The 20085-nt window shown below is 35.5% G+C and overlaps 1 protein-coding gene across 3 annotated transcripts in view; it reads right to left on the bottom strand.

Annotated features, from left to right (window-relative positions):
• Positions 1-20085, bottom strand: part of fam13b (family with sequence similarity 13 member B) — an 80583-nt gene that overhangs the window by 54395 nt on the left and 6103 nt on the right. For all 3 annotated transcript variants that reach the window (XM_073820007.1, XM_073820009.1, XM_073820008.1), the window contains exons 2-5: positions 7849-8007; positions 5818-5998; positions 483-692; positions 80-257 (exon numbers count right to left, since the gene is read on the bottom strand). In XM_073820007.1, the coding sequence (XP_073676108.1) occupies positions 80-257; positions 483-692; positions 5818-5968 (539 nt within the window). In that variant the 5' untranslated portion in view covers positions 5969-5998; positions 7849-8007. The remainder of the gene's footprint in view (positions 1-79; positions 258-482; positions 693-5817; positions 5999-7848; positions 8008-20085) is intronic.

Genomic DNA, 20085 nt, shown 5'->3' with positions numbered 1-20085 from the left:
TGCTGCCCGTGCTACTTATGACTGGTTTAGTGGTCCAGGGTCACATATGAATTATCAGAAATTTGCGAAAGCATCTTACTGGAAAATGTCTGGCCCGAAGACGGCGGCGAGAGCTCCAATGCTCCAACTCTCCTCCTGAAGAGATGCCACACCGGACAGAAACCGGCAGAGGAACCGGAGCAAGCTGTAATTGACCTGCGGCAGCTGCTGAAGAAAGTACTTCATGTTTCTGCCCAGCTCCTCCTCACTGCTGTAGTCTACAGGAAACCAAACAAACCAGAATGAGAAGAAAGTTCAGAAGGACGTGCAGTTTTATAACTGAAGGTGAGCTGGCTGATGTAAAGGTGTGAAAGACACAGGTCATGCTTTGATGACGCAATCATAATTACAAGTCCGACAAGTTGCCAGAACATTCTAGTAGGTAAAACAAGCATAATTGATTCAGTTTGGACAGAAGAGGGCAGCAAGAAAGCTTCACCCACCTTGATAGAGCTGCATGATTTGCGCCTGTAAGCCTGCAGGGATGACGGGCTCCGGGAGCTCCTGCAGGAAGAGGCGTAGCAGGCTGACGGCGGATGCCAGGTCGGCCTCCTTCTCCAGGTTCACTTCAACACCGCTGTCGTAGCGCTGCCTGAGCCATTCCACGCGTTCTGCGTTCCCGTTCACTAGAAACAGACCCAGGTGCAGGCCTCCTACAAAACACAAACACACACCTCACTTAGAGAAAACGATGTATAAACATGTCATGGAAGACACCCTAATCGCTGAATCATTGCACAGAGCAGCTGACTAAGCCGAGCAGTTGCTTGTTAAACTCGTAATCCCTTTAGTCAGATCTGTTAGCGTGATAACATCAGCTGCGTTCCCTTCGTCTGCCATCTATGAGATAATGAAACAGCCTGAAATAACCCTGGCATTTTTTAAGTTCACTTCCAAAACAACAGTTTACAGATAGTGTACTCACCCCCTTGTCATCTAAACTGTTCATGCATTCGTTCTTCAGTCGTAAAGAAATTATGTTTTCTCAGGATTTCTCTTCATATAATGGACTTCTATGGTGCCCCTGAGTTTGAACTTCCAAAATGTAGTTTAAATGCAGCTTCAAAGGGCTCTACACAATCCCAGCCGAGAAAGAAAGGTCTTATCTGGCGAAACGATCGGTTATTTAAAAAAAAAAAAAAAATCGAATTGATATACTTTTTACACATTGGGTAATCACGTTGGAAGAGTCACACGCGGTTAGTTCTTCATTTGTGCACTTCGGTTAAAAAAAGGTAGGATAGGGTGAAAAACTCCATCTAATTTTCTCTTTCAACTTCAAAATTGTCTAAACTCGTTATGTTGGTTTGATTTTCTTTGCATGTTCGGTTTGTAAACACTTGGTCGGTTCTACCGCCTACGTCATGCATGCGTGATTACATGCAAGACGAGCATTTGTGGTTAAAAAGTGTATACATTTAAATTTTTGTAAGAAAATGACCAATCGTTTCACTAGATAAGACACTTATTCCTCAGCTGGGATCGTGTAGAGCCCTTTGAAACTGCATTGAAACTGCAATTTGGACCTAGGGCTAATTCGAAATTTCGATTTCGGGTTTAAACAAACATGAAAATACAGTAATCAAGATCCAGTGGTGCGCTTTCACTCTTCCATAAAAGCCTAATTTCACATGCAAATCAGCAAAATCATGTAACGTGACTTTCATAAAACGGGACGTGCTTGATTTATTAATGCTTCTTTGATGTTGTGTTTTTAAAAGCGAGAAAGAGAACTTTACGCTGTTCTGGTGTATGCGTTCAGCGACGGAGCAGAACACGGACATGTAAAGTTATCTTTTAGCTCAAGATACACGCCTTAACGGTCAAATACGCGCAAAAATTTTCAAAATGAGGTGCTTGGTGATTATTCATGTAAACCCTTGTCAGTTTTTATCTTAAATGATCATAAACAGTTGAGAATGAAAATACGTGTGTAACAGTATATTGGATCCGTGTGGCTCTTAAAGTGGCAACAAATAATATTCCTTCTGCCGTCTCTGGGCTTAATATTAATAAAACGTAAAAATACAAAAAGAAAAAATAATCACTGCTCTTGAATGAAGGACTTTTGTAAGCATGGCAGAGCACGTTAAATTCCAGTGAAGACACTGTTTTATTTTACTTTTAAATAATTACATTCAATTTCTGTAGTAGGCTGTTAGACTACTTTAGACTTACATAAAAGTATTCACTATTTTTTTTTTTTTTTTTTCTGTTGTATTGCTATCTCAAAATTAATCACTAATATAAAGTTTTGGACCCAGTCATAATCGTGTTAAATAATCGTGATTACAATATTGACCAAAAGAAGAAAAAGAAGAAGAAAGAAGAAGAGTCTTATCTAGCGAAACGATTGTTTATTTTCTAAAAACATTTTTACAAGATATATACATTTTAACCCCAAAAGCTTGTTTTGGTCTAGCTTTGCGTGAACTCTATTTATTCTGGTTCAATACAGTTAGGGTATGTCAAAAAGCATCTAATTTTCTCCTCCAACTTCAAAATCATCCTACATCGCTGCAGAAGTACCAACCCAGTGTTTACAAAGTGAACATGCAAAGAAGGTCAAACATTCTTTACAAAAAAAAAAAGGTAAAACAGCGATGTAGGGCAATTTTAAAGTTGGAGGAGAAAATAAGATGGGAGTTTTTTGACATACCCTAACTGTCATAAACAGGAATACACATAGTTCACGCAGAGCTAGAGCAAGATGAGCACTTGTGGTTAAAAAGCATGTAAATTGAAACGATCGTTTCACTAGATAAGACCCTTCTTCCTCGGCTGGGATCATTTGGAGCCCTTTGAGGCTGCATTTTGAAAGTTCAAACTCGTGGGCGAGAAATGTTTTCCTCAAAAACATAATTTCTTTACGACTGAAATAAGAAAGACATGAACATCTTGGATGACAAGATCTGTAAATTTTTGTTCTGGAAGTGAACTACTTTAATGTTTAGGTTCATGACTGAACAAGTTTACATTCTTCAGCCCGAATGTTTTGAATAAAACCAATAATGCATATTTTTTACGGCTGGCTTCTTGACTGAAGTGCTTTTAAAACAAACTCCACATTTCTGCCAGATCAGATCTGAAGCTTCCTAAAAGCTCAGCTGGCAAATCAGCATTAGCGGTTCTGTCTCGGTTCCCATTCCTGGTGCTCTGTGTACATAAGACTCTGCACCGCATGAGGGGAAGCTACAGTGTCGCTTGCTGTTATGTCTAAATTAGCCTCGGTGCAAAAACATCCTTCCGTATGAAGCGGCGGAGGAGAAATGCCAGTGTGCTGAACGGTGTTCGGAGACAACAGCGGCGGCTAAAGCCCTTTAAAGGACTTAACAGCCCTGCCAACATATTTCCAACATCCTGCCTGTGCTGCAGTTTAAACACCAGGCTGCGGTGCTCACATTTCTTTGAAGGGAATTTAAAATATTCTCACAGCCCGCTCGATGTGTGAGTGAGAAGTTCAGCAATTTGCAGATACTGGTAATTGAAAAAGAGTAAAACGTGAAAGACTTGGCATTTACGTCTCTACATGCGGGAGTTAATTAGTAGGTGAGAGGAGCACTGTAATAATATAGTGCCATTATGAAAGCCTCCGGCTGAATAATGTTCCTATTTTCGCTTTTAACTCTGTGAGGTTGCACAATAAGGGAAGTACATCTTTGATCGGGGAGTACAGGGAAGCCACTCCTATCGTACAATCAGACCAAACAACATTTTTTTGCTTTATCAGATGAAAATGTCATGCTCTGCGAGCTCTGCTACTTTGATAAATACACTTTTTTAAAAACTATTTATGTAACAACTGTACTAATGTACCATTTGTTAATTTGACCTTATTAAAATGCTTTTTTGATCTAACGTACTATATGATATACAACCTTTCTGCAGATTTAAAACTCACTGTAAAGACTCTAAGGCTCTAAGTGAAATCACACCACAATCATATTTATTACATAACCTTCTAAATTTGAGTCGTTAAGATTTGTTTTAATGTTTTTAAAAAATGATCTCTTTTGTTCAACAAAAGTTGAAACAGTAAAAGTAAAAACAGTAATATTGTGAAATATTATTATCATTTAAATAAAAAAAGTACACTGAAATGAATGATCAAACAATGGCAATACTTCATATTTTTGTGGAAAACAAGATTGTATTTTCAGAATTCTTTGATTAATAAAAAGTTCAAAAGTAAAAGCTTTTATCTGAAATATTTTGTAACATTTTGAAAGTTTTTACTTTCACTTTTGATCAATTGAATGTATTCTTGCTGAATAAAAATATAAAAAAATCTTATTGACCACAAAATTTTGAATAGTAATGCATATTTGATTATTGTTATTATTTAACCACAATGTTTTGATCATAACAAATTTATTCTTGAATATATTTGAATACGTATGTATGTGTATGTGTGTGCATTTCTTTGATAAAGTAACTGTAAAAGATAACTGTAATATTGTAAATATTATTGCAATTTATATATATTAAAAAAGATTTTCAGCAGCCATTACTCCAGTCCTCAGTGTCACAAGATCCTTAAATTATTTTAGATTACCTTAAAAATATTTTAATATGCCAATTTGGTTTTATGCTTAAATTTATACTGGAATTAATTATCAAACAGTGGTAATGTTTATCAGAATTTATTACCATTTTTAAAATAAAAATTTATAAAATTAGCACAAAAATCATAAAAAAGTTCAAAAGTAAAAGCATTTGTCTGAATTTTTTTGTAACATTTTAAATGTCTTTACTGTCACTTTTGATCAATTTAATGCATCCTTGCTGGAAAAAAATATATAAATCTCTTGAAAAAAAAAGTCTTATTGACCCCAAAATTTTGAATGGTAATGTATATCTGATATGCAAATGCATCAACTACCAACTAATTTAATGTGATTTTTAAGAAAAAAAATAAATAAAATCATTCTGTAAACTGGCATCTATATTTAAAGAAAAACAAAGAAACAAAGTTTACATTATTTGACCACAATGTTATGCATTTATTTGATAAAGTATAATCTGTAATACTGTAAAATATTATTACAATTTATATATATTAAAATCGATTTTCAGCAGCCATTACTTAAGTCCTGAGTGTCACAAGATCCTTAAGAAATCATTTTGGTTTTATGCTGAAATTCATGCTGGAATTAATTATAAGTGGTAATGTTTAATATTTTTTAATATTCATTCTATTAATAAACAAAATTAGCAAAAGATTAATAAATGTTTCAAAAGAAAAATAAACTTTTTAAATGTCTTTACTGTCACCTTTGATCAATTTAATGCATCCTTGCTAAATAAAAGTATACATTTCTTTAAAAAAAAAAAAGTCTTATTGACCACAAACTTTTAAATGGCAATGTATATTTGATATGCAAATGGATAAACTACCAACTAAATTGATGTGATTGTTTAAAAAAAAAAAAAAAAAATCAAAACAGCACGGTATTTGAAAACCACAACAAACATCAACTCTATGTATACTGTAATCAATGTTTAAAAAAAAGAAAAGAAACTAAGTTTACATTCTTTGACCAAAATGTTTTGACCAAAACAAATATATTACAAAGTATGTGCATGTAGTATGCAGCATTTTCATTTGAATAGATCAGAAATGTCATAAAACTATGATTTACCATGGAAAATATGGACTTTCTGTCTGTGTTTCTATTCCTAGAGTCAGTAACTTTAACGTTGCTATCATTGACGGCAGTCAAAAACACATAAACAAAGGTTAGAAGGAAAGTACCACGTAACGCCAGGGTCACTCACCGTGCTCTTCGATATACTCCACGATGCTCCTGACCAGCAGAGGGACCTCATGTCCTGGCTGCCCGCTGTGCTGCACCTCCTCCAGGGGGATCCCGAACACTCTGGTCGTGCTGAGGGATTCACTGAGGGAAGTAGAGAGGCTCTTCCTCATCGCCTCCACAGCCTGGCTGCTTCAGTCCGTCTGCACACAGAGATGCCGAGAACAAGGTCACCTCCCCGTACAAACGCGCTATCATGGGTGGGGTGCGAGCTCAAACGACAAACTCCGGACAACAAGAACAAAACAAGCTGAAAACTGGAGCGGGACCTCCCCCATCTCAGAAGCGGCGGTTCTTATCGTATGCGAGTGAAGAGATGAGGAGAGCTTAAATAAGCAGAACGACTGATCATACAGCCGTCAGATGCGGCACGCCGATTTGGTTGATGGTAGCAGGTGGCTGGGTTTCTCGTTCAACATGCAAATTCCATCACAAACAACACAAACACAGTGAACAAGCTGTTCGTGTTAAGTCAAAACTCTGCGATTGCATCTGATTAGCGTTCAGCATGTTCAGAAATGCACACACTATCTGAACTTGATCTGTCGAAATACCTGACGTCTTCATGACAACACCAGCTGGTCTCATGTATCTAATCTTAACTTCAGTTACAGCAACATGAAAAAGTATGAGTGCAATATAGAGCGGTCAAAATGGCTGAAAAACTCGAATTTTGTATTTAAATATTATCGAAATTCAAATTATATTCAAATTTCAAATGCATATTTTCAGTTATGTTGAAAAATTAACCATTACAAAATATTACTAATGCACTTTTACTCAATAACATGGCTATCTGTGAAAAAAAGTGCATAATGTTTAAAATAATGGTTATAAACCAATTAGAATTAATACAGTTTCTTAATGTAAGACATTGCAGGTGAATAGGGTAAAACAATGAAATAATAGTTATCACCTTACTTACCCAGTTGATTGATTACATTGATAACTGCAAACATTTTTTGTATTATTAGGTTTAAATTTTTTTATTAAATATGCACTAATTTGCATACATTTCTAGTACAAAATCTAAACACTGAATGAAGTCAATTTTTAAAATTCTTGTTTAATTTTTTTGAAATATTAGAGTCAAATGTTTTTACAGAAGGGAACTCTTTTTGTCACTCCATAATTCCGAGAAAAAAAAAAAAAAAAGAAAAAAAACAGACAGAAAACAGTGTATTTTTTTTTACCATTTTGGGGAAATAAAATGTTGTATAAAACCAAGAAAATTATATATGAACAAATCCCTTTGTAAAAACCTTCAGGATACAGACAGGAATAAAAATGTAAAGTTGTGTGTAAGTGTTACTGAAGTGGAGATTTATGGCTCAGTGTAGGAGAAAAAAACTCATTTTGAGAAAACGGCCTTTAAAAATATGTATTGTTATTGAAATCTGTTGACACAAATAGATAAAGTGCTATAAAAGAAACACGTTGCAGTGTCTTTTGGATGTTTTTTTTCTACTAGTCTGAAAAAACACTTTATGAAACACCAAAAAGCTCAAAATCTCAAACTTGACAGGTGCATGAAAAACAGTTTTTGCCTGCAGTGTGTCCCCTTAAACAACTATAAACAAAACAGCTTCATGTATGTATGTATGAGTTTAATACAAAGGACCGAAAGCTAATAAAAGTACCTTTTTCATTTAAAAACATTAGATGCATTGGGATGGGGAAAAAACCATAAAGTTTGAGATATGTTTTTTCAAAGTTGAACCTGAACTATTTTACTTGGCTTTTTACACATGCTTCTCTCGTGCGAGACGCAAGTGCAACGGTGATAGATGGTGATAATGTGCAAAATAATGTGTTCTGTCTGAACGGCTTAGTTTCAGTTTTGACATAAACAAGATGTTCTCTGCATTGATGTTCTACAGTAATAAAAAGGCTAATAAAAACATTATAATGCAACGACTTAAAGCACACCTAAAATTGTTCAGATTTTTTTTTGACAGCCCTAGTGCAATATGAATTGATTTTTGCAACTCACCTTGTTGTATAAATGCCCAGAAGTATACTTTATCTCCTGCTCCACTCACTAGTAGTAAACAAAATGTTCATCTATGGTTGCTTCAGGTTGTGGCAGAAGATGAGCCTGTAGTTCCTCATTGACAGACCGCAAATCCTGTTCAGGACGTTAGTGGTTAAACTGGAGGAAATAAAACACACACAAAGAAGAGCAGCGTCAGCAAATGCAGCAAAACGGGTAATAATCTTTCTGATTAATATTAGCCAGGGCAAATTTGCAAACCACTTATCCACTTATGAACATCTGTGGTCTGAAAAACACATCTAGTGAAGTTTAAATCTCAATTAGGAAGAAAAACGGCAAGCAATCTGCTCAACCTTCTGCATATGGCATCACATGAACCACATTTAATACTAAGTGGAATTTTAATCCAAACAAGGTTTCCAATCATGCCACTGAAAGCCTTGATGCTTCACTTTCATTTTTCTTGGAAAAGGAATGCTAATAAAAGGAAATTGGAATTCTAAAAACACGATAAACCTATGGTTTACAAATTTGGGGTTGTAAGATTTGGTCATGTTTTTTGAAGGAAGTCCCTTATGCTCTACAAAATTGCATTTATGTGATCAAAAATACAGTACAAATTCTGAAATATTATTACTATTTAGAATAACTGTTTTATATTTGAATATGTTGTAAAATAAAATTTATTCCTGTGATGCAAAGCTGAATTTTCAGCATCATTACTCTAGGTTTCAGTGTCACATAATCCTTCAGAAATCATTCTAATGTGCTCTCAAAACATTTCTGATTATTATCAGTGTTGAAAACAGTTAAAGGAGAAGTTCACTTCCAGACCAAAAATGTACAGATTACTCACCCCCCCTTGTCATCCAAGATGTTCATGTTGTTCTTTCTTCAGTCCTAAAGAAATTACATTTTTTTGAGGAAAACATTTTAGGATTTCTCTTTAGTGGACTTCTATGGTGCCCCCGAGTTTAAACTTGCAAAATGCAGTTTCAACGCAGCTTCAAAGGGCTCTGAACGACCCCAGCCGAGGAAAAAGTATCTTATCTAGCAAAACGAAGCGCTGTGTCAAGCCTGTGTACTCCAGTACTCCATAAACATAAATTTCTTTTTAAAAATAACCAATTGTTTTGCTAGATAATACCCTTCTTTTTTGACTGGGATAGTTTAGAGCCCTTTGAAGCAGCATTAAAACGGCATTTTTGAAGTTCAAACTCAGGGGCACCATAGAAGTCCACCATATGGAGAGAAATCCTGAAATGTTTTCCTCAAAAAAACATAATTTCTTCACAACTGAAGAAAGAAAGACACTAACATCTTGGATTACAAGGAGGTAAGTAAATTATCTGTAAATTTGTGTTCTAGAAGTGAACTTCTCCTTTAATATTTTTGTAAAAACTGATACATTTTTTGCAGGATTCTTTGATGAATATTAAGTTCAAAAGAACAGCATTGACTTCACAAATGTGACCCAAACTTTTAAATGGCAGTGCATCTCAATTACCTCTATTTTAGTTAAAGAGCAGTCTTCCAGGATGGACATTTTTTCTGAAATGTTTGCACACGGACATTAGATCTACTCCATTACCTGTGCTATCATTTACACAAATGACTTTTTTAAGATGTAAAGAGCACTGTGCCAAATTACAGACCTCTTTAAAGCTGTATGCACGACTCGCTACCCGACAACATGTGGAACACGAACAAAATGTCCCGAAAACAAATAGGAATGATGTGCGAACTGACCCCTAACAACAGATGTTATAGTCCGCAGACAATCGAGAGTAGATATGCTTCTAATCCCACATATTACACATGATGACCTTTCACTCACAATGTTCACCATTGTTGGAGAAGCTAAAAGCGGCTCGGCGCGGAGACAGTTAGCAGCGAGAACAGTATGACCTTGGCTCATTCCTCAGAGCTCTGGAGAACACATAAAGGGACGATGCTGGAATTTTCTGCAGGCAACCCTCTCTGCATCTCCTTGGTGACACGATGTTTGCAAAGCTTAGGCGCCTCACTATGGTTACTGGTTACTTGGAGAGTTTGTAGATGCAGTCACTAAAAAGCATGCGGTAAATACACAAAGAGGGGCTGCAAACATTCTAGAACATTCCCTGGAACAACGGTGTCCAGAAGATAGCTTAAGAAGGAGATTATCAGCCCATTTACAGCACACTGGCCAAATCATCATTAATTAATAACTGTGGGACATCTCAGGGCTTGACATTAAGCTTTGACATGTGCTTGTCCTTTGGACAAGTAAATTAGACATTCACTTGTCCGAGTGAAAAATTTACTTGTCCGGCGCAAAAAAAATGCCTTTTCTTGCTGTAAATGAATCCATTCTGAAGCAGTAGTCTCATCACTACTCTATAATTTTCTTTCACTCGCCCTTTCACAAAATCCACTTGTCCCGAACAAGCGGTCAAGCGTTAATGTCGAGCCCTGATCTTTAAAAAGATATGCAATTAGGGGGAGCAAGGTTAAAACTAGATCTGAGCGTCCTCTCTGTAATTTAGGCAAAGCAAAGCACTTTATTGTAGGTGGTATCTGGTAATCAGGCAACTGCCAGTAACAGGCAATCAGGGGAACTAGACTAAATGTAATACTTCAAATTTTGATATAACACTTTATGGCACCGCCACCTTTGATATTAATTTTTCATGGGGGAGCACTGAAGTAAAATGCCTCTACTTTTTATACTTCCCCTTCATAATTGTATCCAATTTATTCACCTCAAACCTCTACACTGCAATTAAATCACTCACAATGTGACTACTTTTTGCACTAGGTAACTAAATGTCTGTCATCACCCATTGGCTAATTAATTGTTAGATTTTACTCACCAGTGATTGAGTTTTTGATTTAATTGAACATTTACAGGGGCTAGTCAGTGATTTTATTGCCATCCAAATCCAGAATGTCTGTTTTTCTCAGTACCTCTGCAGATTATGTACTGTTTTTGACTAGGGTTGTGCCGATAGACGATAGTATCGTGTATCGACGATAGTCAGAGATATCGCCTGTTGCTGATGCCTTTGACGATAGTTAGACGATTATTATTATTATCCGTCAACAAAGAACTTAACTTTAGCAATGCAGCACAGAGAGTCTGTTCTAGGATGCTTCAGAAACTTGCCGCGGTATAAACACACGCATAGAGAGGCCACAGCGCCTTAACGCACCTCGTGCAGTGAGAATGGGAGATTTTCATCATACAGTACGGTGGTAGATTCACTGATTCTAAAGGGAGTGTTATATTATATTTGCATTGCAGTCATTAGGATAACAGAGGTAGTAAAACCTGGTTCAGGCTGAATTTATTACGATGTATCATAATCAGTCTGTATATAGTAAACATAAACATTCATCTCAGTAACGTCTATAGGCGTTAATTAGAATTACGATGCGATCAGATGGCGCTAAACATACGCACGTGAATTACACGCGCATCACTTCTCCGCATTCAATATGAACTGAACTACAACATCACCCTCATGATAACGGTCAGACATACAGCGGTAACATTATAGCAATATGACGGGTAAAGAAAGATTCATTCATTTACATTCTGGCACGCACATTTACAACTCACTCACTGACGATTGCAGAGAATGAAACCGAAAGTAACTTGAACAACTCCGGCAGATCTACAGTGAGAGCTCTGTACACGCACAACTTAATCATATGCCAAAAGAAAGTCTACCTTTACAAAACGAATAAGGAATATAGTACATAGATAATTAATTAATTTAGCACGATAGTATCGTGTATTGGCGATCTCTCAGGCTGACGATAGGGCGATATGAAAATTGAGCATATCGCCCAACACTAGTTTTTGACAAACACCAAGGTCAATTGCTAATTAAATTCTTGTCCAAATCCTCATCTAAGTTTACAAGAGAAGATAAATCCAAACGCTTTGTGGATTTACTTTGATGTGCATTCAATTTAAATATGGACACTAATATTATAACTGCTCCACTAGTGAGTGGGAGCTGTTATAAAGGGGGGGAAAAAAAAGAACAAAAAATATTCTTAACAATATTATCAATATTGTCAGTATCACAGTAGTAATATCTATATATTATTGAGGTCACATGACAATATGAAACGATAAGTCTTCCGGGCAAAAAGTGTATTTTTAAAATGTATTTAAACTTCTTATTCTAACATAAAAGGAAGATAATTACAGCATTTTACTACATTTGTAGTGAGACCCGCTTTTGTAAGCCTGTTTTCACTGAAGCTGGAATTTTCAGTCAAAATAAATGCTCTACTGCCAACAATATATCTTCTTTCAAGTGTAGAAATTAGGAAGTAGTACATATTGTGATTTCCCTACTTTAGTGTAAAGCTAAAATAACATACCTACGCAATATACCTATGTACATACAATATAAGGCTATTACTGTCATTGTTGTTACTATTATTATATTCTAATTTGTTTAGCTTCCTAAAACACCAGTGTGAATGTAAATTAGACTGCGACAGTATACCACAAATAAAAAGAGGGTTGAGTCCCCTTTAAAGTTCAGTTACAAGTCACTGACTTTTTTTCTGACTTAAGTTTTCTTAGTTAAGGGTTGGAGCTCTTAATTTTGAACTCTCAAAGTGCATTAGATAAAATAATATAACTTTAAAATGTACAGAATGTTTTTTTTTTCCAAGTCTTCATTTGTCTTTTTTTTTTTTTTTAAATATAGCAATAAATATTGCATCGTGGACTTCACATCACAAGATATATAGTTACATCCCTATTATATGTTTATATAAATTATGGCTTGCACAAAAAATCATTCCAAGTAGCCATGTCAAATGTTTACCTTATGTAAATAAGAGTTTGCATTACTTAATGTCTGCTAATTTCCACATTTTTTACATGACATCCATCATTTTGAGCAATTAAATCCAAGGCAGAAAACCACTGAAACCTTAACATGTTTTAAATATGGCTGTTTTAAATATGGCATTCAAATAACAGCATCAAATATAAACAGGACATTCTTTTCGTTTTTAAATATAATTTAAATATGAATCATGTGACTAACCACATGAGAAGTGGGTTTGTAGGATTAAAGAATTTGTTTCTACAATGTGAATAAAATCACCATCAGCAAGCATGAGTTTTATCACTGAAGTGCCATGCAAATTTATTTTTTACAGACGTCCACTTGAGAAACAATAACTGTCTGAATATCCTAATTTATTAGTGTTATTGTTAGTTATTTTTTTATGGAAACATTGAATGACCAGTGATGTCTCAAACACCAACACAAATGTAAATAAGTGGGCGTGGCCAACTCACATGCAGCACACGTGAGGCTGAGACTGGTCAAACCGCTGAATGCAAGACTGAAGGATACGCTGTTTACATATTTATATTTCAGTGTTTCCCCTACCATTATCTTAGGGGGGCGGCCCGCCCCCCAACGGCACCCCCCGCCCCCCTTGAACGTCAAGTTCATTTTTATTTTCGATAGGGATGCACCGATACCACTTTTTCCAGTACTCGCCCGATACCGATACTTTTATTTTTGGTTCTTGCCGATTCCGAGTACCGATACCGATATTTTTACATTTACTGGTAAATTAGTAAAATATTGGGTACAACTAAAATAATATGTATAATGGTCGTTTGTTAACTTCATTTTATCAAATAGACACAGTCAAACCAAAATTTATTCAGACACCTTGAAAATTTCTCACATTGACACAGTTTATTCGCTATAGTTTAGAAAATGGTAATAAAATATGACCAAAAGTGATTTAGACAACTATTAGTATGACAATATTTACACAACTATCAACACTACTCTCCTGGACATGCTGTTAACCGGGTATATGCAAAACTGAATTTATAATTGTTGGTCCCAAATGATCAATTTTACTGGTAGCCAACAGGTGGCGGCAAGACACTGATTTAATTACTGAATCATATAATTCCTTTGATTGTTCGAACAGATAGTTCGTTCAGGAATAAAGCGAATGACTGTCTTTATGAATGGGAAACTGAATCATTTAATAATAATCTTGTTTATTTAACTGCTGCATTAAATCAATAAATCATTTACAAACTCCCTTACAAAATAGTAAAAGCTTAGTTCGCGATGTCACAAAGCCAGATCACAATAGAAGTCATTTAAGGTTATCTTTCCTATAGGACAGGTCTATACATTGTTCTTTTATTAAGCAAACTAAATTGCCTTATGTTATTTATCTTATTTACACGAAGGCATGTCATTTTTGTCTTTACATGGTCGCACGTTTACAATGTCTCCTCCGCGAAAACACGGACGGGATCGCGCACTCCATTCATAAAAACTGAATTTTAATTTTTAATTAATTCGTCGATTTTTGGATTAATGAAAAGTTGGTTTGTCACTTAATTCAAATCGCGATATGGACTAGTGTCTGTGAAAACTGAAATGCAAAAAGACTGCTACTTGCTTTTTACTACATGCATACTGAAGTACATGTGACGCTCCCGCTAACTGCATTTGCATCTCACATGAACAGATAAACTCAATCTCCAAAGCTGCTGTGAGTGTCACTTTTACCGTTTCATTTGAGAAAACTAGCATCATATCATACTGTATACACAGAAACTTCACGGCAACCTGTCAAAATAAAAGTAAGGTTTAACATGTAACAGAATAATATTAGTCTTATATTACTTTTGTACAGTATAATGTAGGTGTTTATATATTCCTATTTAAATAATTGACATAAAACAATATGATAAAAAAATAAATATTACAACAAGATTAACCACTTAATTGTAGAAAAAAAATACTACAATTATTATTGAAACGCTTTAAACTGAATATAATTTGTCTTCCATGTATTGATTTTAACAGTAAACCTCTGTTTGTTTGCCAAAAATTAAAAGGGTTTATTTTTCATTTGATTAAAAATAAATAAATGTGTATGCTTTCATTTGATTATCAGAAAAATTAAGATTATGTTGCTTGAGAAAAGTTTACAATAATAAGTTCTGTCCACATCAAGCTGTGAAATGAGACATACAGTGGAATTGTTGTTCATATAAAGTCATATTGTTTACTAAGGTTATAAGGTTAAAAATAAAATACAAAATAATCAAATAAGATCAAGTCCTTTTCTTAAATATTCAAGCTTATTTATTATATAAAGCCCTTTTGTACATTTTCTGGAATAACTACCTATATAAAAAAAACTATATCGTGAAAGATATCGTTACCGTGAAATAAAATTTGGGTCATACCGCCCAGCCCTACATGCTTGCCACATTTTAGTTTAGTTGTTATGCTTTCAAGCAGTTTTGTAAAGAGAAGCGACACATTGATTTGATTAGGAACGTGTCCATATATATGAACATATATACATAACACACAAGCTCTATTTAAACTGTTTTGAACCAGCAGTGATGATCTATTGAAATCAGGGATGGAAATTAACTTTTTTGTGATTTCAAAATCTACCCGCCACTAAATGTTTTTACCAGCCACTTTATGTTTTTAACCGACAATGTGTAGCTGCATGTGAAAATTAATACTACAAGATCTACTATACTTGAGCAGTTTATTTAATCTCAAGTCTCAATAAAATACTGACATTTTCACCGAATTTTTCTATCACGATACAGAGCTATCTTCTCAACTACACAACTTATGGCCCACATACTATAACAGCCTAGATATTTTATGTAGCCAAATTTGCGCGCATTGGGGAGTCGCTCTCTAAACGCAGGGTATTAAAGTTGCTTTTGAATGCGCGTGCGCGTTTTATTTTTGGTTTCGTTTTTACTATAGCCCAAAACTCTCTGCAGCGTAGAGCGTGCATTCAAAAATACAAGAGATTACTTAAAATGTCCCCAGTGGAAATTACGCCTCTGTGTGAGTGGAACTCTGCCGCCGAGTTATCATCTGATGTGAATGAATGCCACGCTGTACAGTATATTGAGAAAGACGCGCCATGAATTGCATCTGACAGAATGTGCGCTGTAGCACGAAATACAATATATTTCTTCAAAAGCAGATTGTAAAGATATTTTAACAGACCATATTTTAACACATTTTTTTGAAGGTGTGCCTCCGCTAAAAGTGTCCGCCGTCTTCTTCTTCGTGTATTTTAACGGCAGTTCGCAACCAACGTTAAGGTGCATTACAGCCTCACGCCGTCCGGTTGAAGTATGTTATTTTTATTTACCCGCCACGGTGGCCGGTGGGTGAAGCGAGTTTACCAGCCACAACACAAAATCACCCGCATTTGGCTGGTGGCGGGTGCTAATTTCCATTCCTGATTGAAATATTTGCATATTGAGTCCTCTTACTTGCATTTATTTAAATCTACTGAATTTATTTAGTAGGGGTGTGACGAGATCTCGTGGCACGAGATCTCGCGAGATCTGATGGTGTCCCGCGAGATCTGACTGGTCTCGCGAGAACGTGACGATATCATGGCAAAACATTTTGCAATGTTTACATTATAGCTGCATGACTAATAGTTATATAAATATCACGATCTCTATTCAAACACCCATGTGATCTTATTCATGAATGACAACGATTCAGCTTTGTCTATTACAACTGTTTCACGCGCTCCATTGACGCTTACGATGTGAAAGTAATTAAAGACATTCAAATCTGCATTCTTACTGCGGCGGTTTCAGAAAGCAACACAAACAGTCTTTTTAACCACATAATCATCATTATGTCTTTGTTACAGACATTTAAATAACATAAGTACTGGGATAAAAGCTTATAGTTTGGATATAAACACTTATTGTCTACAATAGCAATCAAAACGAAAGTATAACACGTCTGTAGAGCAACGTTTATTCTCTTCACCAGGGGATGGCGACAAACTGCACGTTTAAAAAAAAAAAGTATTTGTCATTGAATTATATATTCAAGAGACTCCAATGGTGAAACACGTCTTTATTAATGGAGACACGGGCTCTTTCATTTTTTTTTCAGACTTAAGCAATGAACATTATTTCAGAACCAATAGTAAATTATGTAATTTTGTTTAGATTTCTAATCCTTTTTTTTTCTTCAGAATCGTGATCTCCAGTTTATAAAAGAAAATAGTTTTTCAGTTTACCCAGAATCATGCAGCATTAGTTTACATTTTTATTACTGCATATAATTCATTAAAATATAAGTTTAATTTCATAAAGTACAAGTTCATACACTCTCAAAAAGGATGTGTTAATTTTTTACACATTGTTTGTGTTATGTCTATTTTAGCACATTTTGTGTTACTTTGTGTTAAATGTGTGTTAAAAACGAAAAAGAAAAAAGAAAATATCCAACACAGTGTGTCCAACACAATATGTGTTAAATATCAGCCAATCACATTGCTGCTTGCCTTACTTCATGAGCCGTTATGGGCTATATGCACGCTCCCCTTCCGCATTCCACATCAGACCGCAGTCCTACTTCCGGTTGTTGGAGTCATCGGCGAAGCTGAGCGAAATGGCTGAGAGGTTGGAGTTCACCCGGTGCTTACTGGAGTTACCAAAAGTAACAATCAATGATGTAAGGCGAATAGTCTCTTTGTTCAGCTCTACCCCACAGAATAAAATGGAAAAGGGATTTAAATTTTACGTTTCCTCTTACATCTGTAATTATGAAGGTAAGTTTCTAATGCTAACTAGCCTTAGCAGAAGGTTTTTTTTTGCCTTAGCAGAAGTGTTTGAAGCTTTATATTTGTACTAGCTATCCACCAGCGGCTAATGGCGTTATTTAAAACATGTTTTTCACTGGTTGTCTTTCTAATTTTCTTGTAAGTGTCAGGGAAAAACAGTCAGACAGGTGAGGTGACAGTCAGAGCTCGATGCTACCGCTCTATGAAGAAGGCAGAGGCACCGCATCAGCTGAGAGTAGGACTAGCAGCAGCATACAATGTCTCAGTTCTGAGATTGAATGGTTCCGTTAACATTACCACGTTTCATCTTAAAATTGATGTAAACATGAGGTGGTTATTAAAAAATTTGATGACATGAAAAATAACTATGGGCGGTGTGTTAGTGGTCGGTGTAAACAGCCAACAAGTCCTTTCAAATAACTGTTGATAAATTATTATGATTGGGTTGTTGAATGTAATAAAAAGTACATTGCATCATATGTCAATTTAATGTATTTAAATTCACATATACAATGCATGTGCTTCTACTGCAAACTACTACTTTTGCCTAATAATTCAGATGCATTTTATAGATGCATGCAAAATCCACACTTTAAGTTGTTTGCACAGTTCTGAAAAATTACTTGCATGGCAGCCAACCTCAAAATACAGTAAGAATTTTTAGCTGAAACAGTGGTAATTGCTGTTACAGGGTAGCTGAGTATGACTCGGTTGTAGCCAGATCTGTTGAAGGTACCATAACTTTGTTATAACACCTTGTTAGAAAGACAGGAGACCTTGATTGGATCCAGCATAGTGTTTTTGATGTTCCTTTAGTACTATATTTAAATTCAAAGACAGAGTTTTCATATCACAGGTGAATTCCTAGCTATCCTACTCAGCTATCTTCTATCGTGTCTGTTCTACATTAAAGGGCTGCATATACTTTTATCTTTAAAACCTATTAACATATTTTCTTTTTGCACTTTAGGTGACACTGCGAGATTCTGTGCCAGTTGTGCTGGTACGGAGCTCCTGCACCTGTGCAGCCGGCCAGGCAGTCTGTAGACAAGCTAATTTCCTCGTGCTGCAAGTTTTCATCGTCAGGACATAACTTCGATGTGTGAAGGTAAGAAATGTTTGTATTTGCCATTATACGTTTTTAAAATGTCTTTTGTGATCGTTTGGAGACGGTCGAGGGGCATTTGGCACATATAGTATACGTGGTAAAATTGCCTCACGAATGCCGATGCGAGCTGCGCCTGCGGCACATCACGACGGTGGGAGCTTATTTTAACAAGCTTTATAGTTTCTTTTGTTAGATTAATTGTGAACAGAATCGCTTTTAATTCATCATTGACACGTTGTAGTGCTAATGAGAAAATGCATTCGTTCGCCGCGTCTTTCTCTTTGAAAATGAACAGCTTCGTTGTGACATGTATTGTGCAAATTGCCCTAAGACGCTAACATAATCTCTAATGCTAAAGCTTTTCTTGCCTTTTTAGCTATCGCTATTTTACAATATTCGCTATGTGTAGCCTATAAATAACAAAAGTATCTTTATTTTACTCTTGCAGCTTTGAATGGAAGACACTCCTGAAGCGCTTGTGGCAGTTACTGACATGACAGAGACAAACGAGAGACTTCATCTCACGACCCTCACCATCACTTGTATGCTGATAAAAATATGTAAATAAAACGACTAATGCTTAAGAGGTTGTCAAATACCACATTTTTTTTAAGTACAAACTTTATAAACCATTAACAACTTTTCACTCAAGGAACAATTATATGTTGAAATGACTGTATTGATTGTTTACCTCTCTTTTTTAACCTTTTTGAGTTTTTATGTAATTGTTAGTAGCAGGTTTAATAAATTGTGTTTAAGCTATACATTAGTTTGCAGTGTCTTTATTGCATACAAAAATTTGGTAAAAAATAACACATAATTGACACAAATTGTGTATTTATAACACAATAGTGTGTAGAAAAAAACAACACATTTTCTGTGTTAGCTGGAATAACACACTAGTTGAGTTAAAACTAACACAAAATGTGTTGTCCTTAACTAGACACAAAGGTGTGTTAAGAAACAACACAGGCTGTGTTGTTTTTAAACACATCCTTTTTAAGAGTGTATCAAAATGCACCTAATTTTTTTTTTGCATTTTGTGTTTTTTGTTGGATAAAATACCATTTTCCCCTATATATTTCATCATTGAGGATTTATTTTAAAAAGTTAAAAAATCTCGTCTCGTTCTCGTGAACCCAAAATCTCGTCTCGTCTCGTCTCGTGAAATAAGTGTCTCGTCACACCCCTATTATTTAGCCATCTATAGACCCCTTTAGACAGTGTCGCATTATGTATTGATTCCAGACAGAAAACAACATGCGTGCTGAGTGCTATGACAACAACAAACCACCTCTGATGCAGCACTGCATTTATTCAAAACCTCAAACATAAGCTCTCTCAAAATGTTAACACTATTCTATAGCCATATTAGCAAATGAAAATATAATATGGTGTTAAACAGGTCTCAGTGGCACGAAAGAGTATGTGGGAAAAGGTAACTTAAAAATGAGAAGCATACATACAAACACACAAAAGAAAAA

This window comes from Garra rufa, chromosome 16 (assembly GCF_049309525.1).
Source record: "Garra rufa chromosome 16, GarRuf1.0, whole genome shotgun sequence".
In the NCBI taxonomy this organism is placed as follows: Eukaryota; Metazoa; Chordata; class Actinopteri; order Cypriniformes; family Cyprinidae; genus Garra; species Garra rufa.
The sequence above is the reverse complement of the archived record's forward strand: the minus strand, read 5'-3'. Positions and strand labels throughout refer to the sequence as shown.